The following is a 25938-nucleotide window of genomic DNA, read 5'->3' on the forward strand; positions in this document are numbered from 1 at the left end:
GGTAAGTAAAAGATTTATATCACCGCCATCCACACAATAGTACATTCTCATCAGGTGGACCTGGTATCACTTGGGCCTGACTTTTAGACAAATTGACACTTTTGCATCAATCAGATAAAGTTCGCACTGTATTAATAAAGCCTGCTACAACATACAGACTTTTTTAAAAGATTGGCAATGCCAATACCAATATGTTAAATTTCTCATATAACTGTTGAATGCTCTCAAAGATGACAGTATAAAAGAAAGATAAACAGTAGAAAGAAATATGCAAATAACTAACTGATATTCTAACTAAAAAACACAAGATTGTTGAGCCTTCAGTTCTACATTCCATCTTCCTCTTTCTACCTCAATTGTTGACTACTCTGTCTTTTGTTGATGACACCTTGTCATGATTGATAATCTAATAGGTTTGCTTTGATATCATGAGATACATGTCTTGGCCACATACCATTCACAACGTAAACTCCAATATGGGCATCAGCACCCATATTTGCAAGACTCCCCACAGCCATGTTAGAATTGTGTTTAATATAGATACATTTAATAATGGTAAATACTGAAGACATTTGTTAGCTCTTTGATTTCTCGAATCAATCAAAAATATCTCTTTGCCCCAAACCAAAGCAACACTAGGGGTAAAGTAATTGTCGGAGGCTCTATTGAAGTTGGTAAAGAAATGGAGGTTTCTTCTAGAAATAAATTCGCTATATGAACCATTAACAAAAATGCATAATATGCAACTCCTGAATAAGCAGGTGATGTTATTGCAAGACTTTAATATTTAAATGTCATTCCCTTCCCTTTTTCCATTTGTTCTTTCTATAACAAGATATACATGTAGTTGTATGAACTCTTACCAGCTGGAAAATAAACCCTGCATATCATGGTTGGAAAAACTGCCATGTCCCTTATGAATTAATTGCCTATGGAAGGACGAAATCTATGTTACCGGATCCGTGGGCCCGAAATAGCCTATCCAATCTCGTAGGCTATAGTCTTGATAAAGGGGGGAAACCCGATTATCCATCATTTGGGGCAACATTGAGTAAATCTTGGGTCGGCTAGGGCAAAAAGAACCAAATTGGAGGTGACATTTCCACCCCCTCACACTTAAGAAACCCGGTGAGGGAATCTATAAATAGAGGAGAGTTGGAATCACTTTTGATCATCAATTTGGATTGAAATATCTCTGATTTTCTTGAGCCTGAGGCTCTGAGGATTTTAAGACCCCTTCTTCTTGATTAGTTTCAGTGGAGGTGATCCCACCCTAGCTAATATTTTCGTCTAGTTTGGGTGGAGCTGATCCCACCCTACCTAGACACATTTTTTCTTGTTCTGGCACAGCATATTCCTTTGGAGCAGTTATGGTCTGATTTTGGCACAAATTGGAGGTTTTTGATCAGTCTGGACTCTGAGGAATTCGATGGCTCTCTAATCAAGTGCAGAGACTCATTTAAGGACAATCTGAAGTTCGTTGTAGACAGCAAGATACACCAGATGTAGTAAAGGCTGAGGCTTGCTTGCAAACAGCAAAGGCACAGCAAGGAGGCTCATTTTGAGATTGCAACCCGCAGACCACAGGCCGCAGGCATCCACAGGACCGCAGTGTAAATTGGTGTTTCAGGGCACATTTTGGGAGCTGGTACTCGTTCCTGAGGATATTTAGTGCAGCATCCTCACCCTAATTCAGTTCCTAGGCTGTTAAGGCGGTAGTATCCCAATTAGCAATCTCCCTGATGACTACAAAGTTACAAACATCTAATAGAGCAATCTGTACAAGCTCAGACTGTGTAAGCAAAGCAGTACAAACCAACGCCATCAAAGGTTGAAGCATTATTCCGCTGCAGGAAAAGCGGTTAAGGGTAATGCTCCACCAAGATTCCGGGACGAGGGGGCGAGGGGTCGCGGGAGCGGCCTATGCAAAAGCTCCCCACAATTTTTTAGGAAACGTGGGGGAGCGTCAGGGTCCTAAAAACTTATAAATATAAAATATAATTTATTAATTGAGTCCACTATGACAAGCTGGTTTGAATTGAAAAGCTGCAAAGCATGATCATTGATATGAATATCATTATCTAAATTTCTAATATCATATAAAATAATAAATTAAAAATTCTAATTTATAATCATACATCAATGATCATACATTATAACAAAATACAAAGACAGCAATACCACCATCTTCAGCATTCTGATAATACACAGCAAACCTCAACAATGTCGTTGTAGAAGATCACTGTAGATCTATTCTTCCTGCATCTCTGTTATCAATAAAAGATCTTAATCTCAGAATCTTAACACTTCTGTCCTCTGCAACTTCAACAATATGTTATCAAGGCAACTCTGTTCAGTTCTAGGCCAAACTGCTATAATCATTGGTGAGTTTTGCCCATCTGTACATAGTATCAATTACAAGGATATACAAAACAACAGTGTTGTGTTATGCTCATGTGAATTCTATTGTCAATTGTATCCTTGTTGAAGAGTGACTGTTGTGCAGACTCCTGATGGCATAACAAGATGCTAATGCCTCTGTCCACTGATGCACATTTGTGTCTAGAACATTACTCATACTTCTATCATAACTCCAAAAATCTGCAATCTAAACCTGTAGCTTCCATATCTGACAATTTGGCTATATGTATTACAGCTTCTGCTCCTTTACTTTGAAACTCTTTTTTAAATTCAAATTACAATGACCTCAAGGATTACTGTAACTTGATTATACAGATACTTGTAAGACACTAGTTAGGGTTACTTAGAGAAATCAAAAATACTTCAACATGATCGGTGTGTCTTTTAGAAAGCAAGCACTGCCACACAAAAGTTAAGTTAATTTGATGCTGAACTTCTTTGCCTTCTAATATTTCTTATCGTCACAAACTGAATTCTTCACAAGAGGGAGCCTCTGATGTTGACCATCCATAGTAAATCTTGAAGAGACAAGCTTTGAGAGAAGCAGAGAAGCATTGATGAGTAACCACTTCAGGGATGATCTCCTCACAAAATGTGTAGGGTAATATTGAGCAGCAACCACAGATAAATGAATTTGTTTGGATCAAACTCAGAATTTGTCTAATCAGAGGGCCGACGGTTCATAGTGATAGAAATCCTCAAGATCTGTCTTCAATTCTGTCTAATATGTGCACTCCAGAATTCCTGCAAATAACCAAATCACATTACCAATGTGATAGCCATATCAAGGGTCCATTCTGCAATCTGCAATGTTCCAACAGATGCCATCGAGGTTCCATGCATGGGAGTGATCAGATCTAGTAATAACAACACACACAGCGCGCAAGGCTGTGTGTGTTGTCATGTGTTCACCCTGCCGTTTTTATAACATGAAACAGCTAAATTCCAAAACCCTACGCTTAGTTTAACTGTTAATTAAAGATTAGTTTTAGGGTTAAGTTAATTAAAATCGTTTTCTTTTGCATAAACGTGTGCCATGTCCCCCCATGCCCCCCCTCGCCCCCCCACGTCCCCTTTTTCGGAAACGCCCCCCAGGAAAGGGAAACAACTCCCTGGCACGTCCCCCTGAGTTTCCTCATTTTTGGGGGCGTGGGGAAACGTCCCCTACTCGTCCCCAAGTCCCCGGAGCGCGGGGGAGCGAGGAAACTAGACCCCTGGGGGGCGGGGGGGATGGGCGAGTCCCCGTGGAACACTGGTTAAGGGTCTGTCATAAACAGCAAACAAGTCGGTGACAGCACAGTAGACAGTGAGTTAATATGGTAGAGCAACAGTAGTATTAGATAGCACTAGTGTGATTTACAGTTTACTAAATCTTGGCATTGTAATTAGAACGGTGTTGTGGACTATTGGTTGAGGAATCGACTATTTAGTGGGCAAGCAGACCTAATATACTGAAGTTGTGGACGAATTATATTACTGTTAAAGATCCTTTATGTTCATGTGTTACATAGATGAATGCATATTGTTTGATGATTAGATGAAAGTGCATTGTTGTGTGTGTCCTTTACTGAGTTATTGGAAACCCTAGCCAAATAAAAACCCTAAGGGCGAGAAAATTACCCTAGAATATTACAGTAGTATCAGAGCTAGCACTCCAGCCAGCCTGGAGGGGTTATTGGAAAAACGGAGCCAATGAAATCGGTTTTTGGGAAGGAGTATGCAGGGCTTTGGCAGAAATATGAAGAATGTCACAAGAACCTAGAAAGAAAAACTGAACAAACTGAAGCATGGGTGAAGGCACACCCAAATGATTTGTCATGGCTATACCCTCCTGTAAAAAAGAAAAGAGATCAATCTCTTGAACTGATGGTAAGAGCATGCAGCAGAAAGCAGGCACAAGAAATTGCTAGCCACAGGAAAGACAGATCTGATGATACCAATGGTAAGCCAAGAACAGAAAAAAAAAAGAGTGCAGAGATAGCGTCATTAAATGTGAAATATGTCATTAAAACTCCAAGTGAAAATAAAGGATGCAAGACAAGTGACTCCGAAGATTCATCAAGCACCTGAGATAGAGAATAAGAGGCACACTAGTGATGGGGTCAGACAATATATCTCCCTGGATGAAAGAGATAGGGTTCATGCTGACAGTGATGAAGTATTGGCTAGACATTATTCATTGGCAATAAATGTTGTTACATTAGATGGCTATGGAAAGACTACCCCTTGTATCAAATATGCACAGTACTATCAAAAGAAGGTTGCAGACCTTAGAACCCATAGTGATTTTGGGAGGAAAAGTGCAGAAGGCAATGCATCAGAGTGGGATTCTTCAGCAGCAAATGTGCATGGTGCTGCTTCAATGGTTATACCATCTGCTTCTGAACCAGCAAGCATTGAAGTTGTCATCCAAAAGGGAGAAAGGATGCACCAATTGGACTTCACCACCAAAGGTCCTTCTGGATTGGGGCATGATTTTCCAAGTGCATACAATGATGAGAAGGAAGATGCATTTTGTGCTGATGACTCTGTGATCACAGGTACTGTTGATAAGTATAATGAGAGTGGTGTATATGAAAGTGAACCAAAAGTCCTCGGAGTTGTTGTATGTCATGTAAATCAACCTACAAATAACAAGGCAGAAGTAAGTCCAACAAAGGCATTGTTAACAGATGAAAGGAATATAGCTAGTCACTTGAGTGCAAATGTTGTGGAAAAACATTCCAATATAGTGAGTTCAGTCAGTGAAGTGCTCACTGAATCTGAGGATGTGCATGTTCAATGTCCTGTAAAAACTGCAGGAGAAAAGATAAACAGATTCGAGAAGGATACCAGTGGGAGGCACAAGCAGGAAGCTACATTATTTAAGGAAATAGACATAGCCTCAATCAATTCTGAAAACATAGAAGAATATGAAGAAACCATAGAACAAGATGTCTTTGAAGACAACGTTGGTATGGAACAACCATCCAAGAATTTTAAAACCAACCCCAACAGTGAAGTTCAAGCTGATGAAGAATGTAGTAAAAAGTATACCTTGATTTCATACAATGTTCGAAAGAAATCACATACCACTTATTAATGATAAAAGCTTAGAATTGTATAGTTCATAAATCACTAAAGGGTATCAGGACTCCATTGTTGAACAGTTTTCCAAGAATGAAGCTCAGGATGCTCAAGAAATTGTGTCACCTAAAAACCACAATAACAAAGCTCAAGAGGCTATGCCAAGTAAAACTCTAGCCACATTTGGAATCAATGCTAATTGTTTTCAAAATATGTCAGTCAACAAAGGTCAAAGGCAAGAAGTGCCCCTTTTCAGTCTGATTGAAGGACGGCCAGCTAAGAAACTATACCATGAATGGCTGTCACCAAATAAGGGGCCCTCTTCACATGAACCAACTATATCAACACTGGGTAATGAAGCATTTTGTAACTATTCTGAGATGGAAGACAGAGGAAATCATCCCTCAGAAAGATATGGGTCAGGAATAAAAATTGAGCATGACACAGATATCAAGCTTTCAGTCCAAAAGAGATTTACCAGATAAAGCCTCAACAGAATATGATTGTAAACAAACACAAGATGAGCAAGTCATAGTGAATCCAGCAGGTTGGTTGGTTCAACAACATGGGAACCTTTCAGAGGCCATGGTTGACAACTATGAGCACCATAATACCAGGGACGTTCTGAAAACTTTTGAGGACATCAGACCTAACTATGGTGGTGTACCCGAATTGGGGATGGCTACAGCACGGAATTATGATCATGGTCAATCAGATGCAAGCATGAGACCAAGTAAAGGTCACTGTTTGAAGCCCAAATCATGTAAGAGGAAACTTGAAGGAACTTGTGAATGTGGCCTGCATCTGAGGGACTGAAAATCTAATGAACCACCAAATACAGTGCTTACAGCCAGGACTCCAGGAAAACCCTTGGATGGAAACCAAAAAGGTGCATTATACTATGAAATCCTTGGCAAGATTTAATAGGGAGAAAAGAAAGATCCTTCTAACCTGTCCATACAGTCCAAAATCAATACTACTACCACAATAAATCATACTGGACTCAGACGCAGATTAAAAGAGATTGATGAGAAGGTATACCAGATATAAAACAGAATCAGGCACGAGGGTATTTTTTACAGGAAGGAAAGATGTTGATGTATGATATGAAAGGGTCACTTGGCCAAATTCAAGAACGTAGGCAAATTTTGGATCAAGGATTGGATTCCTTGAAGACATGGATCATTCAAACAGAGGAGAATGTGCAGCCCATTAAGAAAAAATTGGGGGCCTTGAACGGTGGTTTAAGGTTAAGTTGCACGAAACGTTGAAACGTTTCAGAGTTTCCGAAACGGGTGCGTTTAGAAACGTCACCTCCCAAAAATGGAAACGTCAGTCGAAACATCATATATGTATATAAATATATATAAAAAAATTATAAATAAGTGAATAACACATTATCTTGCAAGAAAAAGGGGAATAACACCCATAGATGACAATTTTGAAGGAAAACCAAGTCTATATTAACTCTCATAGATGATTATATGATGGTCGAGTTTCAGCTGAGTTTCAGCGGAGTTTCAAAGTTTCAAGTACAGGTACGGCCCGAAACGTCAGGTTCCTAGAAGTTTCGTGCAACATAGGTTTAAGGCAATTGCAGGATCAATATCCTATTACGGATTCTATTAGCTTGAGTGGGCCTAATGGTTAAGAACATGTGTTTCCTCCTAAGAGGTCACAGGTTCAAAAACAGAGAGGGGTAGAGCATGTATGCCTTCGTAAACTTAGCAGTCAAATTGCTGTGCAGAGGTGGGTCCCTTGTCCCACAAGCAAGGGGGTCTCATACACCAATTTGGTGTCAGGCTTGGCCGTGACCTTAAAATTGGATAATAATAATAATAATTAAAAACCTCAGAGGCAAGGGAAATATGAACCCCAGCTAGTTGGTAAAGAATGTGACAGTGAACAAACTGTGGGAATAAGAAGAATGGAGGGTGTTGTAGAGATTGAAGAGGAGTTTTCATTCTTGAAGGGCAGATTTTACAGCACCCAGATTGGCCATTGCTTGAGGACAAGCAATTTCAAGAAGGGGGGATTATCATGTCCCCTGTGAATTAATTGCCTGCGGAAGGACGAAATAGCCTATCCAACCCTGTAGGCTATAGTCTTGTTAAAGGGGGCAGGACGGCAGAACCCAATTATCCAATGTTTGGGGCAACATTGGGTAAATCATGGGTCGTCTGGGGCAAAAAGGACCAAATTGGGGGTGACATTTGCAACCCCTCACACTTAAGAAACCCCATGAGGGAATCTATAAATAGAGGAGAGTTGGAATCACTTTTGATCATCAATTTGGATTGAAATATCTCTGATTTTCTTGAGCCTGGGGCTCTGAGGGTTTCAAAGACCCCTTGAAGATTATTTTCAGTGGAGGTGATCCCACTGTAGCTAATCCTTTTGTCTATTTTCAGTGCAGATACTCCCACCCTACCTAGACACCTCTCTTTCTTGTTCTAGAACAGCATATTCCTTTGGAGCAGTTATGGTCTGATTTGGCACAAATTGGAGGTTCTGGATCAATCTGAGGAATTCGGTGGCTCTCTAATCAAGTGCAAAGACCAGTTTAAGGACAATCTAAAGTTCGTTGTAGACAGCAAGGTGTAGTAAAGGCTGAGGCTTGTTTGCGAACAGCAAAGGCGCAACAAGAAGGCTCATTTTCAGATTGCAGCCTGCAGACCGCAGGCAGCCACAGGGCCAAAGTGTAAATTGGTGTTTCAGGGCACATTTTGAGAGCCAGTACCCATTCCTGAGGATATTGAGCACGGCATCATCACCCTAATTCAGTCCCTCGGCTGTTAATGCAGCAGTATCCCAATTAGCAATCTCTCTGAAGACTGCAGATATCTAATAGAGCAATATATCCATACGATCCTGGACTATGTAAGCAGAGCAGTACAAACCAACGGCATCAGAGGTTGAAGCATTATTCACTGCAGGAAAAGCAGTTAAGGAAGGGTCTGTCATAAACATCAAACAAGTCGGTGATAACACGGTAGACAGTGAGTTAATTTGGTAGAGCAATAGTAGTATTGGATAGTACTAGTGTTATTTACAATTTACTAAATCTTGTCATTGTAATCAGAACTATACTGTGGACTACTAGTTGAGGGATCTACTGTTTATTGCGCAATCAGCCCTAATCAACTGATGTTGTCAGCGAATTATATTGCTGTTAAAACATATAACTGTTTCATTTTCTTTTAGCTGCATCAATTAAGAGACAAAGATGTTCTATACAAAAAATTATTTTGCAAAAACTCTTGTACAATCTTCTTGAGCACCAACAAATAGCCTCTGGGATCATCTTTACAAATCCATTACAGCAGCAGGTTATCATAAGCAATAGAATATGTGTGCACCCCCACTTACTACCATCCAGCCATGGGTTGAACACCTTGATTAAGAGTAAACTTCTATCCAAACTGACAAGCCAATTTTCTACAAAATCTCAAAGATGACAGATATATGACAGTATGCATATTGAAAAATAAACAACTAGATTATCAGATTTAGGGTTAAAAGCAACAATAATGATGCAACTACTGGAAAGCCCCTTTCAAACCAGAAACTTATGAGTGTTGGTGAACACTCTCAAGATTTTCTCTAGGTGAAAATGCCAAAAACATGACCATCTTGGACAGTTCATCCCTATGCATCACAAGTAAACTGTAAGGAAAAAACAGAAATAACAGAGACTTTCCTAAATTTTGGAACAAATAAACATGTGAAAGAATAATAATGGATGGAGTGAAAATCATATAGTTCGAACTGTCCTCTGAGCTAACTGAGGCCTAGAAACACCCTTGTAGGATACTATTTTGCTGGTACCTAGGTTGCACAAAACGGGAAACAGGTACGAGTTTCCGAAACGGGAACCGATACGAAACACGACCTCCCCAAATTTTGGAAATGGGGAAACGCGAATATATATATATATATATATATATATATATATATATATATAGGACATTTAAGAAATATGTGCAATCATAAAGCATATATGATACATTCTAATTTATTACATTATGATAAAATTGTCAATTGTCAATGCATAAACTATAAGTCTCTAAATTTACATCACATTTACTCATGAATGATCACATAATGAAAATAGAAATATCCAAAATCAGCCACGAGAAATTTCTAATTTCTTGTCTCGTGCTTGATTGGGAGTCTCCTCCTACATAGTCGAACGACCTTAGTGCTCTTGATTAAATACAAGTTTCATACCCTAGTACCCTATATGCTCTTCATTATTGGGAGTCTCCCCTGCATGGAGGGCTTGGTTCTCCTGATTAAATACAAGTTCCATACCCTAGTACATGATAAAATCCAATGGAAACATTGCAATCCCCCCAATCCTGAAATCCCGAAAAACAGATAAGTCTGCTGGATCTTGAGTGAGATCTAAAATTCTACTTTCTCCATATGAAATCCAATGAGGGTGAAACCACTCTCAAACATCCTGATTCCTGAGAAGTGATATTCTCCTTTATTTTTCATTTTCATCCTTTTACTTTAAGAATTTAACATTACCATGAACTGCATATCAACACTAGGGCAAAAGTTCACTTTTATAACTTTAGACAGGCATCTAGAAGCAACTAGAAGTCACTAGAATAACCTAAAAATAAATTAGAAAACAAAAAACAAAAAAAAATTAAAAAACACAAGTAAAAAGCTTAAACGTGAGTCGTACGGCCCTGAAACGCGTTTCAGGCCGTACTGGCCACGTTTTAGTTTCGTGAAACGTGGCAGTACGGCGGCACGGCCTGAAACACATTTCAAGGCCGTACCATACGCGTTTCAGCGTTTCGTACCCATTTCCGTAGGGAAACGCCCCCTTGCCCTATGTTTCCTGCAACATAGGCTGGTACACTGTCAGGTATCATATTGACCAAGCATGATTCTTGTAAAACCATTTGAATGTTGGCATCAACCTAAAGGAGTCTGTTACAACATATAATTTGTTGATAAGCTGTTGGGTACCATACTGATTAACATCAATTTCTTGCTACCCCACTGCAATGTAGGCATCATGCCCTAACAATAGGCCAATGTTCAAATGGCCATAACATTTTCATAAAATGTCCCCTCCAAACCCATGGCCACTGGCCACTGATGTCAAAAGCATAGCAAGGCCTAGGCATGGGCATGCAACAAACCAACATAGAAAAAGTGTTTCTTGCTCCAGACAGACTATTTGATCCATAAGACTTCATATATGTTAAGGTCAACCCCTGGTTGAAGAGAAATTGACTCATGAGCCCAGTTAAATGAGTCATAACTTTTAGACATTATTACCACAAAATCTAGCAGGACTTCGAGAGGGGTACCCTACAAGGCTATCACTAGACCAAGTGACAATAATTGGGTAATGGCCCACTGTCACCATAGCCAAAACCCCCTGAGCTTTATGAATTTTCACCAATGGGAGGAGTCCCAATATAAAGTCACCTATAAGAGATATTCTAGGAATAAAGGTATTAGGATGACCAATAGGCTTCTAAAGGGAAAGGCTCAGCTTGAATACAAGGCTCCAATCAATGAATGAACGTAATCCGCTTTCCTTAGAGAGGTTGGATTTGTACATACAAGACCTAGGGCTTGATTAGTGAGTTGAAACTTGAGAGTTGGGATGGCCAAAGGTCAAGGTATAGAGAAAGGATTTCCCACAATTTTCTCAGCAAGGCTATGGCACATGAAAGTTGAAACCCTCAACAAGCCCCCAAGTTGAAGCTAAAGCCAAACTAGGGTTTTACCCTAGGGAAAACAATGTGGACAAAATTGGAATGAACGCCTACCAAAGTGAGTGATTTTGTGGCAACCACCCTACCCTTGATATTTAGACTTTCCAATAGCCCAAACTTGTCTTCCTAGCCAATTGGTACTAGGTCCTAGGCGGTCGCTTGGCCTTAAAAGGGTCGAATTAGGCAGAGAGAAAGAGAAAATTTTATGCATGAATTTTGACTTGATCACCAACAAAGGATGGTCTATACCTAGTCCTAGGGTTAATGGAGTCTATGGGCTATTTAAGTTGGCAAAAACTTGCAAAGGAGTAAGGATGTTTTAATGCCATAGCATCAAAACCCTAGCTATTATCTTTGTGAGGGATTGAAAGGCACTTGCGAGAGCAATTGTAAGATCACCAATGGGATTGTCATTCACATATCATACTATCAGTAATGCATGCAATAATATGACTCAACTTTCAACAAATTGATATTCAACAAAATTAGGGCACATGATTTAACCTAGATCACGAATTTATTCCATACATTAGACATGAAATCAGAAATTTTCACTAAAAGAGCACTTATAAGATAATATGCAATGAACAATCCAAGATAACTTCTCCAAAGACAAGACAATAGCTCCAAGACAAATTTCACTCCATAGATCACATCTTTCCAATAGGAAAAGATGTTGAAATACTCAAAAAGAGAGGGTGAGTTCACAAGCGATGACAATGAGAGATACAATAGTCCTCTCCTCTATTTATATGAGGAGGAATAGTTCCTAATTAGCCTAAAAGCCCATAGGAAAATAAGTAAAATCATAATGATGCATCGGGTTACAAGCCAACCCACTAGCTTAGATAAAAATCAAATAATTAGCTGCCACGTGTAAGCCATAAGGCCTAAAAAAGGTTGATGTCATCCATGCGCAGAGCTCCATTGGGCATGTGTTGAGGCTCCAAGGTGCCATGAGTGATGTAGAAGCCTCCTAAAATCATGATGTGAGGGTTGGCCCTCAAATCTCTGTCCAAAGCCCTCTATGGACCCCAAAATCCAGTTTTAGGCACCAGAGGTGGTCTCTTGGGTCTCCAACTTCTCAAAATGCCCATCTCTACGCCAACGTTGAGGACTTTCTAGGTGCAACTAGCCCTCCCAAGTCTCTGAAGGTGAGACCATTCTCATCTAGGTTTTGGATCAGCTGCCATCTCTCAGATAGTGCTAAGGCAAGCCTAGGGGTTGTAACACACCCCACTTACCCCAATTAGATGGTTGCTGATAATCTAATTCCTCTTATGTTGTTAGAAGAATGGGATAAAAAAATTCCATATATATTTTTTTCCTCCTTATATATATATGTAAATCACACCCTGCCGCTATGTCCTAATGGTCCCCACCTGACAGGTCAACCCGATGTAATGACCCCGACGCATTTCGAGGGCGCATGCAAATGGGCAAGCAAGGTGATAAGGCAACGGGTTGTGGTGGCGGTTGAGTTAGAATGGCGGACCAAGGAAACCAAGAGGTGTGACCCAGGCGAATGAATGAATGCACAAGAGTGTATATATATATATATATATATATATATGTACATAAAAGGAGGAAAAAATATATAAGGAAATTTTGTAACCCATTCTCCTAACAGCATAAGAGGAATTGAATTTTCTGTATTTAAGCTTCTGTGATCCATAATGAATTAAACAAAGTCTTTCGGTAGAAATACATGAGAGAATTTTTGGCCGATGCGTTTCGAGCCAACAAGTGTGGTTCATCATCAGGAATTGGATTATCAGTAGCCATCATGTTGGGGTAAGTGGGGTGTGTTACAGGGGCATGCTGGTCCAGGTGCATCATTTTGAAGAATCATCAAATGTAGTGCAAAGTGGAAAAATGTCCTTTGTGCAGAAGGCATCCAAGGGTAAGTGTGATGTGTTGCTACTACTTGGAGACCCAAGGTTCTCAAAGCCTCACCTATGGGTGGCAATATACTTCTCTAGGGTCTGGGTACCCATGGGTAAGGTGCCCAAGTCATGGGCTGCAAAACCACCAGTCAATAACAACATAAAGTCTAGTGAAAGCAACCAGTGATCCTGGACAATAATCATTTTTGCATCTAAGTGAACCATGCTTGAATGTAAAGGGTTATTTAATACTTCAAACAAGGATTCCTTTCCAAAATCAAGGTCTTGATCTCGCAATGGTGTTTTCTCCCTGCGCAGGAGTGGCTAAAGGAAAACACTATTAGGTGTTTACATCCCCCAAGGGAAAGTAACATCTTCTCGGTCCACCCTTAAATTGATAGTTGTTAGTGAATAATGAGGGTAGTAGAAGGGAGAAGACATCATGGCCAAGTGCCATGGTCAAAGGGACAAGCATGATGGGGATCCACATCTTGAGTGTATAGTTGTGAGGAGGGAGCAATCATAGATGCATGAGTTACCAACTCAATCTTTGTTTTCCCACCCCTCTTGTGCACCTTTTACTTTTGCTTGATTTTTCTTTGTATTACTGCTCGTAGCTCAAAAGGTTAGAGCTTGTTTTGTATGACATATAGCAGTTGTATGACCCATCAATCATGAGGCAGCTCATTGCCCATCAGTGTTGGGACATGCAAGGGTTCCTTTTATGATGTATAGGAGCAACATGCGCTCAGAAACCAGGTGATGGCCATAACGAGTGAGGTAGAGTTCATGCTAGGCTTTTTCCCACATGCTAATGTGTATGTCCTGGCCATATTTTGCATTTTGATATTCTTTCTTTTTATTTTGCTTATGGCCATTATATGCTCTTTCGTTTTCTTTTAGTTTCATCAACCTCCCACGACAAAGTTCCAAGCCCTACCTAGGTATGTGGATGTATGGTTGCCAAATCTAGAGAACCAATGGTCAATTGAACCCGAAGAATGGAGGTGGAACATGGGGCTTATAATGTAAGATGGAAAGTGGTATGTATGGATTAGAGATAGATGGAACACACTATCTCAATCAAGGTTTCCCGAGTAGTGCCCCTCCCATACCCATTGTGCCATTAGGGGAAGTCCCACTAGACTAGAATCAAAGATTAATGCCCCATTTAAGGTGAGGGAACAAGATCGAGATCAACACCCCTCCTTCCAAGTCACCCCATAATCCATATCAAATCCCAAATAAAAACAAGCATAAGCACCCAATTGCAAAATGAATAAAGTACCTTTCCATTGGAAGCCCACCTTCATCCATGTGCTCTTGCTAGATGGGTGACAAGGTATATGACTAATGTAGGTGACGGAGATATAATGGCACACCATCATCGGCTAGTGGTGGTTTTCTATTGAGAAATCAATATTAAAGTAGATTTCTCTTACTTGATAATTACGTGTGCATGTTGTCAGCGTTTTATTACTTATATTATCTTTACTTCATCAAGCAATTACCAAAAATACAAAATATGAAGATCACGAGAGACAAAGAACACAAAGACTTAGGCTCCAAGCGAGGGCAAAACCCCACAGGGGGGAAACCCAAACATAACCTCTTCTTATAGAATCAGTTCAAAGTGAGATATCCAAGACCCAAAAACCAAGACCAAGACTGCCATAAAAGCCAAACAAAAGCCCCAAGTCAGCCCTCCTTCAAGTCTTCCTCAACCAAGTCAAATTGAACAAAGTCAACGCTGGTCAACACTCTCAAAATTTGGTCAAAGTCTGAAATCTTTGGACCTACAGTAGTTCCAAAAATTTCTGCCCTGTTGCAGCCCTGCAATTTCGCACATGTGAACAGAATATGGTAGGAAAGGATGATTTTCTTTGACCATTGTTTTCTCTTCTTTGACTCTCGCTCACTTTCCTTATCGCTGGTCTAGTTTCTCTTTCTTGCACAGAAATCAATGTGATGAATTAGTGTTCAAATGAGGTCAAATTGCACTGTATTTATAGCTGTCCAGGAGATCGAATAGGTGCCTTTCTAGGCCAACTTGTCCAGGAGAGCCCACTTGGTCTGTGGATGACAAATGGACTCTTTTTACTCAAAATAAATCATTTTTCTTTTTCATACAAATAGTCCAAATCGGACTTTGACTCATGACAAATTTTCTTTTGACTCAAATAACCCTAAAGCGTGAAGAACATGCTTTGACTAGAAAATAAAATAATAATAATTTATTTTCCTTCTTTTGTTTTTACATGAAATACATATTGATACAAGTACAATGATAATTATGAAGACCGAACCTGGTTATATTTTCAACACCGTCAAGGGTTGCTGGCTGGCCAGCTGGATCCTAAGTGTGGGAGAAACCCGCTTTTGGTGGGTAACGGGCACTACGATGCTCTCAAACAGATCGTGCAAGAAAACTATGAGAAAGAATGTTTGGAAAGACAGTACCAGGTCAACTGCAAAACGTTTGACAGACTCCTAGTGAAACTAACCACATTATGGAATTCCTGCAGAACCAGCTATATCAGACCACATACTAACTGGCCATTGGTTATTTTTCAACAGCGACTATGTTATCTTCAAGTACTGCACCTTCTAGACTAATGTGGAAGTTCTTGAATAAAATAGCTGTGCTGTCTTTTTCTTTTAATAAACAGATTCTGTGAATTCTGAAGAATAATAGAAGAAAGTTTGGATGTCAATATCACACTTCTTTAAAGCAAATTCTTGTTATATTCTAGAATCACTTCCAATCCACTTTAGAAATCAGATTTGCACCTCTTTGATGCCCATTTGATGATTCCTCCTCCTGAAGCTTCCTTCGATAATCTTGATCAAGTCTATCCAAAGCATGCAATTCATGATACAATTCCTGCAGACCATAGCTACAAAATTATTCTTCTAGAGTTTCATGTCCACGCCAAATAACTTGATTAAATGATCAAAGTACAGGCCATAGAAAAGCATTTCCAACAGTTATGGAATATTCATAAACCACAGCAGCATGTACAATTTAGTTCAACCAGGAGAAAAAAACCGAAAAAACAAACAGAGCTGCTTTGTTCAGTGACAAAACATCACCATAAAGAAACCAAAACACTTTGTCATGAATGCCTCAAATGGGATGTGTTATTAATGACGATAACATTAGTCAAGAATAAAATTTCAATAATCCTAATTGTTCTCCCATTGTCAAGTGATGCGACTATTCGAAATACCTAGAGAGATCCAACTGGCTACACAACAGACTATGATGAGAATACCAAGTGGGCAACCCCAGCTGGAAGGTTAAAACATCCAACGATCCAAGCAGCCTCTATTCTTCTATCCCAACAAGATGAGAATTACAAAATCGAGCGTTCAGCTCAGACAGGCAGAGGCCAAAACCAAAACACATCAAATTTAATAATGGTAGACTAAAGCTGCCCAACAGACTTGGGACTAATACCAAGGAGCGAGGAGCTTCACACAATAAATGAAGGTTTCATTCTCACCAGCTTTCCAACAACCTTGAGGTAGCTATGGCAGAGAGAGGGCTCAAACATATGGCGATGTCTAGTGCACACCCAGTCAAGGTGGAGTAGCCATTCATCTTGTGCAATTGTGTCCATGTAACCATATTAAGGAACTAAACCCACTCCCATGATCTCCTTCATGCTTGCAAATGCAATATAAAACCCAAGACTTGGTAGTAATGATGGGGTGTGATCATAGTTATCAAAAGTGGTCAATTCATACCATTTAGAGCCAAAACCGGCACAAACCAGCCCACCAAACAGGTTTTGGTCCAGTTCTTACCCGAACCGGTCCAACTGGCTGGTTCAATCTCAAATAGGTCAATTCCATACAACCCTGAACCACATGCCAATACCCCTGAAAATCATACAAAGAATTTGTATTTTAATTTTAATATTAATTCTTGAAGTTGATGGTGACATTTAAGGTTACTTGAATTTACTTTAATACAAGTAACGTAAATGCCAACATTTGTCAGTAACTCAAATTTTAACATTAGAAGTTAAAGTGGGACACTCATTTCAGGATGATTGGTGAATGACACAGAGCCGGTGGGCCTCACAATAAGAAAATAGAAACTGGGGTGATTTCAGCTTTTAACACACTCAATTGCTTTTTCAGCATTTCAACATATATGAACATAGGATGCTGTGCATCTTCCTCCTACAACCCAACCCTTGGGAACTACGGCATTCTAAAATTGAAACATAGAGTAGAAAAAAGTTACTGACTGGTGGCAATTGATTGAAACCTATATGTTTCCTAATGGTGCCAACTAATTTAAAACATCAAACAACCACAGATGTTAAATCCGTTAACCAGGAGAAAGGGAACTTCAGATTCATGGACTCAAACAAGTTATCTTAATGGGCTCGACTTCAGGCCAGCTATGTGTTCATTTGTTAGACATTAATAAAATCTTAACTCTTAGCCAAGCTGTCTCAACCCCACCCACTCCCCAAGGACATCATTTGCTACTGTGTTGGCCCCTTGATAGTTATCAATAATTCCGATGAGGATCCTTCTCCGCAGCCCCCTCACTTCTACTCCAGCTCCAGCAAATCTTGAAATCCTATCATCCATTTAGAATTTTAGCATTAAGGATTGGGTGTACTTGCACTTTCTTTTGTATCTTCTTTAGGCTATAGATTTTTCTCTTAGCCAGACATAATTCTTTATCTTTCTTCTTTTAGCACCAACTTAGGATTTGCTTTCACACACCCACAATGTATTTACAAATTACAATACATATACCTTTTAGTCCCATTGACTTACTTTTGTGGTCATTTGTTGAACATCAACAAAAATATTTTATTTAATTATCTCACCTCAGAACTTTAATTTTATGCATCTCCAACCTTTAATTATATGTATCTCAGAACTTAAATCTTGATATCTTTTTGCTATTTGCACCCTTATGTGCAGTGTAACTTTTGCATATTTGGTATCCAATAGTTTGGATTTGCATTGATGTGCATGAACATATCTTTTTGATTAAAGTTTGAATATTTTGTATTTTTTTATTCTATGGGCTTTTCAAGCAAATACAGTCCAGTTCATAATTTTGGGGTAAAATGGCTACGGTCCAAATCTAATTCTTACAACTTTGGTATAATTATCAGAGTCCAGTTTCTAAGCAACTGATTCAGACCATTTAGAGCCAAATTTGGCTCAGGCTGGCCCCTTTGAACTAGTTTTAAAACAATTCACATCTAAACTGGTCCAATGGCCCATTTAGTACTAAGTACAGCTCCAACCAGTGTGCCAATAACCCCTTAGAGACACCAAAAAAAGAAATATTTAAACTTTAATCTTGATTCTTAAAGGTAATATTGCCATTTACCTTTACTTATATTTTACTTTTAAGTCAAGGTAAATGTGAATAGTTCAAGGGGTAGCTCAACTGGTTGTCACCAATGTTGCTGGGGAGTTCGTGACTTTCATGCTGACAAATGCTCAGTTGGAATGGCCCCTAGATATGCCCTACTCTACACCGATGGGTTAATTAGGGAGGCCATCCATGAATGTGGGAAAGCATCCCTTGGGTTTCCCTGCAAGATTTTCCATGGGAAAAAAATGTAAATGTCAATATTAACTTAAATTAACATTAAAAATAAAGTGGGACTCCCAATAAGAATTTTGCATATGTGGTGTATAATGGTTTGAATTTACATTGATGTAAGTCAATAATTTTTTTAATTAAAATCTAAATATTTTGTGTTTTTTATTCAACTGTTTTTATACAAGTTTTTCATCTGGTTTGAGTCCAGTTCTTAATTTTGGGGCACATTGGTTCCGACTTTGATAACTTATGCAAAGACGACAGACCAACGTTCGACAGGTAATTTCAGCAACCTTGAGGTAGCCATGGAGGCACATGGAATTAGATGTTGAACTTACGGCATTACATGGCACATGTCAGTCATACCACAATAATTATATAAAAAGGTGCAGGCTCACTCAGTTATACACAGTGTGAAATTTCCACGAATGCACCAACTGGAGTTTAATCTTCTAACTATTAGTAGTTTATTTGTTTATGGCAAATAACGATTAAATCACTAATGCATTCTTCACAATAAAAACATTGCAGAAATATAAAATGCGGAACTGAGAAATAGATGCACACACAAACTAAAAATGACACCAATATTTTGGATTAAACGTCCCCGGAAAAATCCCAAAGGGAAAACCGATGCAGCAGATGAGGGTTTATTTTATTATGCAGCAATTTGAGAATTATTACAACTGGATGCCCAACAGGCTATCCTCCAGCGAATATAGATCACCATTAGCAAAATATACTGGAGATATTAGATCTCTTCTGCAAACCAACTCGGCCTCTATCCAACCAATCGCACTCCCTGTTGGCTACTCACACCTCTGCCCAGAATGTGCTCTGGTGGCTCTGGATCCACTCAGACTGCCTGGTAACTGGCTCTAACTAAAGCAGCCTGCCTCCCACTCGCACCACCTTCCGAAAATAGATCCGGCCTTCAGCTATTGATTTGTGGCTCTTCCGGCAACTCGCATTGGAGTTTCTAGCTATTCGCATTACTTGTACGGCCTCCTCTGCAGATGAATTCTGCCTCCCTTTTCTTGTGACTTTGGCACTGAAAAATATACTGGGAATCTCTCCCTTGGAACTCTACTCAAATTAATATTACTCCCTCTTCTAATGCTCTTTCCCTGGCTCAAATTGTGCCTTTGCTGAAGGCTACAAACTAGGTAGCTCAATCTACCTCTCACAACTTATCACACTTATTAGAAAATGCAAAGTGGCCGCTAAAATTCTTATTTTCCTTAACCTTAATATTTTCTTGTGAACTTTGTTAATCTTCTTTATGTTCTTTAGTTAGATCTTTTCATCAAACAAATATCAAGAATGAAACAGCAACAACAGAGGACACAGAAATTAGGCTCTCAGCCAAGGAAAAACCCCTCCAAGGCAAAAACCTGGAAAACTCTTCTCTTCTTGTAGAATCTATTTCAGATGAGACACAAAGACACGTACCCTAGACCAAGTCCTTCTCCAAGCACCAAGTCAGCCCTCTAACAAATCCTTCCTTGATCTACACCAGCCAGCTTCAACTCACAACTTCGACCTGCCAGCTTCAATACTGAAACTCATCTCGCAAGTTCAACCCTATAGATTCGGCCCTGTAGCTGCTAGAAAAACCCTAACTCAGCTTCCTTTTAAGCCCATCCTAGAGCAAGACAGGTCCTCCTAAGGTCAACAAGGTCAAGATAGAGTATTCTTCCTTCCAGCTACAAGATATTGCACTTCGTCCTACTGCAACTCGGACCTCCAACTTCGGCCTTCTTTTGCAGCACCAAAAGCCCTAGATCTTTGCACGTGTGAGAGAGAGAGCCCAAAACAGAGAATTTTGCTTCTTTCTTAGATTCTTCTAACTTCCTAGACCTTCGCTCTTCTAGATGTAAGTGAGTGAATATCGAACTTGTGAGTGAGTGATTCCCAAATGAGGTTGAACTGTTCCTTTATGTAGCCTTTCCAAGGGGTCAAATCCCCTCCTTTAGGTTGACTTGAAGGTGCCAGGGCCAACTTTTACTTTTGGAGTTTCCAGGACTTTCTAGACTCAAAAATAAATTATTTTCCAATTATGCTTTGCCCGGAAGGGTCTTATAAACATGATATTGACTCTTTTGACTCATGACAATAAATCCTAAGACCTAACAAACCCTAGAAGCATGAAGAAAATGCTTTTACCTAAAAAACCATCAACAATGAGCATGAAACCCGTGCTTTAATAATAATAACTTTTTCTTATCTTCTCTTGTTTGCTACAAAGGATACATATTGAAATGAGTACAACAACAATTATGAAGACCGAAACTAGTTACATTTTCAACAACACTGATGTTATCTCCAAGCCCTTCTACTTACTCTTATAATCTCTCGTTGAAGTCTCAACAACCACGATTTAATCCCCATCCACGGCTAAGATCAATTAGACTTCATCAATAGAAGTCTCTAGAGCAATCTCCAACATCCTTAATTAATTAAGTTTAATTTACCACTTTTCCTAAGTTGGAATTGGGAAATATTTTTATTATGGAAAATTTATTTAATTAAGATGTTTCCCAAGCTTATCTCACGAAACCTTTTCTAGGTTTTGGAGATCTAGTGTTCCTTAGCCTCTTAGCATCATCTAAGACTAGAACACTTGTCTAATGCTACCATATCCATCAAAAATTAACACACAGTTCCCTTCCCCCAAGGTGATCACATCCATGGCCAGTTAAATGATGGTGACATTACGTCAAGTAGGGTAACCACCATCTTTATTGCATACTAGCATTGTAACTTTTTTGTTTGGTCCTTTTTGGGTACTCCTCTGGAATGTGATTTCCACAAGGGGCCTTATCCTCCCAACGAGACACATAATAATGTTGAGAGGTCACTCCCACTTCTTATGTTTGTCATTCTACATCAAGATTAAAGCACAAAACGCACAGATCAAGTTGGGGTTTTGCCTGCCTCATTTGTGATCATCTCCAATGTAGGGTGTTATTACTAGCTACAAATGTGCATTCTAGATATATGTGGCTCCAAATTCAATTGGGCTCACTCCCCTTTGGGATGTTTGCATTGTGGTTTGTTATTTCCCCCATGTCATCAAACATTGTGGTTCACATTCAAGGAAGCCCCTTGAACAATATCCAAAGATTCCTTAATATGCATCTTTTGGGGATTTCAATACCCGCACATGGACATCAAGGAAACTAAATCATGATCTGACCAAGGATGCACTATGCCCTTATAAGGTGGACCTAGACACTATTGCTTTACAAAGGTTTTAAATGGATATAGTCAACCCTATCATAGCATATGACAAGTACCACCAAATAGATGAATCCCATAGTCTCTTTATTCTCAATGGGCTCTACAACTACCTGAGCTCCAACAAGTTTACTGGTTAACCCCATATTGGTCGAGCTAATATAGTTATTTATGTTCTAACCAACCAAACCTTGAGTCCCCACATCTAGAAACCCTTTGTTTCCCACAAACTTCACATAGCTAACCATTTACCTTCTTGAATGCCCCCCCTTCCCCACCTCCCCCTCCTAAACCCAAAGGATGACCCACCTATCACAATTCATTTTGACATCGAGTATGTTGATAACTATGTTGATTGCCTTTCCAAACTTATCATACCTTTCTCCCCTCATTATTTCCATTGTTAAATACAAGTTATCATAGATCCTTCTAGAAGTTGTCCCAAATTCTCACCCTCACAGCATCCACCACAACAAACATGTCCACCCCCAAGTAAATGTCCCATGAACCACTAATATGATGTGGAATGTAAGGCTATGTATAGGTGCCTCCGCTTCGTTCTCACCCATGGCATGTCCTTTATTTTTTATGCACATAGAGAGTAACGATGTCTCCTCTAATGCATGAAACGAGAATTTCTTTGATGAAATGTGATATTAGCTCAATCCTCCACACCTCCCCAAAAAAAAATTTGCATACACTCCTCCCTAAGAAGCCCCTCAAACATTGATTACCATTCCTAGATCTCTCATGCCACCTTCTTCTCTAATGTACTAGCTCAACCAACAATTTGTGTGCCCTCATCAACTACTTCATGTCACCTTTTTACCCCAGAGGAAATTAAAAGAGCTATCTAGACTTTGTGTACTAGTGGAGCAAAGGATGGGGAAGATCTTCAAGCTAAATTTCTCATATATGGTGCTATCTCTCTTGCATTTTATATAGCTGACCATTTTAAAGATGCAGTTTGTGTAATCTTACCTTGTTCCTAGTCACAACTTGTCATCTACCTTATTTTAAAATTAGGTGACAACTTTCATCTAAACAATTACAAGACTAGCGTGATTGGACATACATTTGCTAAGGCTTATAATATGGTATTGAGCATGTGAGTTTTTAAACATCTAAAGCAATCTTACATCTAAGGACAAAGCATGTACCAAAAGGGACTACAAAATGATCGATTGCATCTTAACAATATGTCAAAGTATCCAAGAAGCTAGATAGTGATCCTTAAATTAAATTTAATTTTTTTGTAGAGTTCTAGAAGGCCTTTGACTTTGTTCTAAGACAAGACATTTTATGTTTCAAAGATTAAGGGATGTTGGGATATATAAGCCTTTCATTATTGTTACAATAAGGTTTTATGATACAAGTATAGGTCAACTTCAAATGACACAAGCATAGGTCAACTTCAAATAGCTATGGGATTTTCTAACCCGAACAAGAGTACCATTAGGGCTAAGTGAGGATGCCCTCTCTTGACATTACTTGAGATCTACATTGATGAGTTGGAGAAATATCCTATGGAAAACACACATATTGATGATGTTTCCTTTTACACCATATTTTGATTACATTTCTCCTATTTGCAATAAACGTTGTCCTCTTAGCATCCCTCCCCCAACCACAAAGGTCTTCAAAAGCAACTCAATGCCCTAACCAGCTTGGTGGTGAGGCTTAGCGAAAATGACATTATGACCTTTAACACCTCCAAGAACCCTCATTATATTTTCACTTCTTCCAAGGCAAGGAAATGGACATCACTAAAACATATACATACTTGGGGTCCAATTTATCGGTCTAGCTTCAACTCAAGGCTTCTTTTGCAACCCTAACTCGGTAAGGGGTGTGTGTCTCTTTCTATACTCTAGCACCAATGATCTATGTTGCACATTTAGGACATGTATCTTGAAGACAGATCAATTCAACACAATTATCAAACCCAAAGTGTTTTATGAATATGAGATTTGGGTCTCGATTTGCTGCCTATTGATTGGGCACGAATGTAGAGAGCCCAATGTATCATGTTTCAAGTATGATCCCTTGTAAACAAATAATTTCTCATGTCATGATACAAGTTAAATTCGGCATCCATCCCTTATGCCCAAAAGGCATTTTAAGCTTGTCTCTTTCTTCACAAGATATGCACTCTAAAAGACTTAGAAACAAGATGGTACATAAGATAAAATAATTTCATTCATGTCCATCAATGAACACCAAAGTAGGTCAATGGGACTCAAGTCTCAAACGTACAATCCAATAATGCCACATTGTGGGGGTACAAAAGCAATTCCTAGAACCTAAAATATAAAACAAATAAAATAAGTTGCTAAATAAGAGAAATGATCAAAGGCATAAGCATATACAACATGAAAAACGAGGAAGATTAAGAAGTCCTTGTTGAACCACCAACAACGAAGAATAAGCAAATACACTACATAATAATGTCCTCAAAGGAGAGTTCAAATTTGAGAGGACATGGTTGTGTAACCTTGGCTTGAAATTGAGACCAATATGCCAAAACTCTCCTAACAATCAAGGTTGTTAAATAAACCTAATGCTTGAAGGTCAATTCCTCAAGGGGAGCAACATAAACATGTAAAGGGAAAGATATCAAAACCCTTGAGGGGGTGGGCCCACAAGCTGAAGATTGAGAGGAGTCACAACAATCTTGTGTTTGGTGTGCCTTACATATTTTATCCCCTATTACCGCCAACAATCTAGATAAAAGGAAAAAAGGAAGTACCAAGATAGGGTCCATCCTAAAAGGCCCCTGTAACATCTATCTTTGGCACCCCAACATTTCCTAAAACTAGGCATATATGGTCTAGATAGGGAAAGATGGCAGTAAGGGACCCTCTCAAGTTCCAGTAGAGGTAATGGAACTTGTTGTCGCTCAAAATGTACAAGCGCTGCGACAATGAATCAGGTCGGGGGTTGTCACCTTGATCCCCAACCTCTCTGTTTTAGTTGTCTCCCAACAACAGGCTATGGGGGGTAGACCCTATGGAAATGAGATGATGAAGGACAAGTTGGGAACCAATGAGTCCGGGAGACACAGTTGAGTGGCCTAGCTACCTGGTTAAATTTAGCAAGATTTTAAGGATTAGATTAAATTTATATTTGAGACCAATGTCTTATGGAGTCAAAACTCTTGCTTATTGAATTAAAACCAAGTAACCAGATGGACAATCGCTTCTTGGATGCTTCGCTAACCTATATGAAGTGCAAATCCTAAGACCTGGGTGTGATGCAAGGATTTTGGTTATTTTTTATTAAACGCCTAATCTAAGTATGACCTTCCCTTAACTATTTTGAAGCTAGGCTCCAAGGTAGGTTGTGGGAAGGAGGCCAACAGGAAGCGAGCAAGGGCTTTATTAACGATACCTTTTGTTAGTCTCCTCTCACCCGATGCCTCTAGCGCTGCAGAGATTGTGGCTATGATGACTGCAAGGTCACCGTGTTAACCACCGAAGAGTTGCTAAGCCCCTCGATTTAGATGAGAAGGGTGGCCCTTGAATTCTATTAACCAAGCTTATACTTGGAGGTAAGTTATTAATGCAACTAAATTTAGGATGCAATGCAAGGCGGATTGGGTGAGCTCTTAGTTAAAGATTTCTTATATGATTCAAGTACTTTAGTTAGGACTAGTCTTTAATTGTGACAATGAGTACTTAGAAATGAAAAGACAATCTTATTACCAAAAATGCGCCAATAATAAACAATCCAAAGATAGATTTATATTTCATGAGATGCGTAATATGTAATTTCTCAACCACAAGATATATGCCCTTAAACGTGATTCACCAATTATGCCAAGATAAAGATATTATCCACGAAAGATATTAACCAATATGATCAATGATCATTAAAGCATTTATCCATTTAGCGAAATACCTTTGTAGACAATGCGAGATGCCAATGATACAATTACTCAAGATAAATGATTCACCAATATGCTCATGATAACAACAATCAATAG

At 39.2% G+C, this 25938-nt stretch overlaps 1 protein-coding gene across 3 annotated transcripts in view; it reads right to left on the bottom strand.

Moving 5' to 3' along the window:
* Positions 1-25938, bottom strand: part of LOC149228178 (protein PSK SIMULATOR 1-like) — a 242561-nt gene that overhangs the window by 156083 nt on the left and 60540 nt on the right. For all 3 annotated transcript variants that reach the window (XM_089378086.1, XM_089378084.1, XM_089378085.1), the window contains one exon: positions 15914-16007. In XM_089378086.1, the coding sequence (XP_089234212.1) occupies positions 15914-16007 (94 nt within the window). The remainder of the gene's footprint in view (positions 1-15913; positions 16008-25938) is intronic.

Source organism: Pinus tabuliformis, chromosome J (genome assembly GCF_031772625.1).
Source record: "Pinus tabuliformis cultivar Carrire ecotype Pingquan chromosome J, CPIR1, whole genome shotgun sequence".
Taxonomy (NCBI): Eukaryota; Viridiplantae; Streptophyta; class Pinopsida; order Pinales; family Pinaceae; genus Pinus; species Pinus tabuliformis.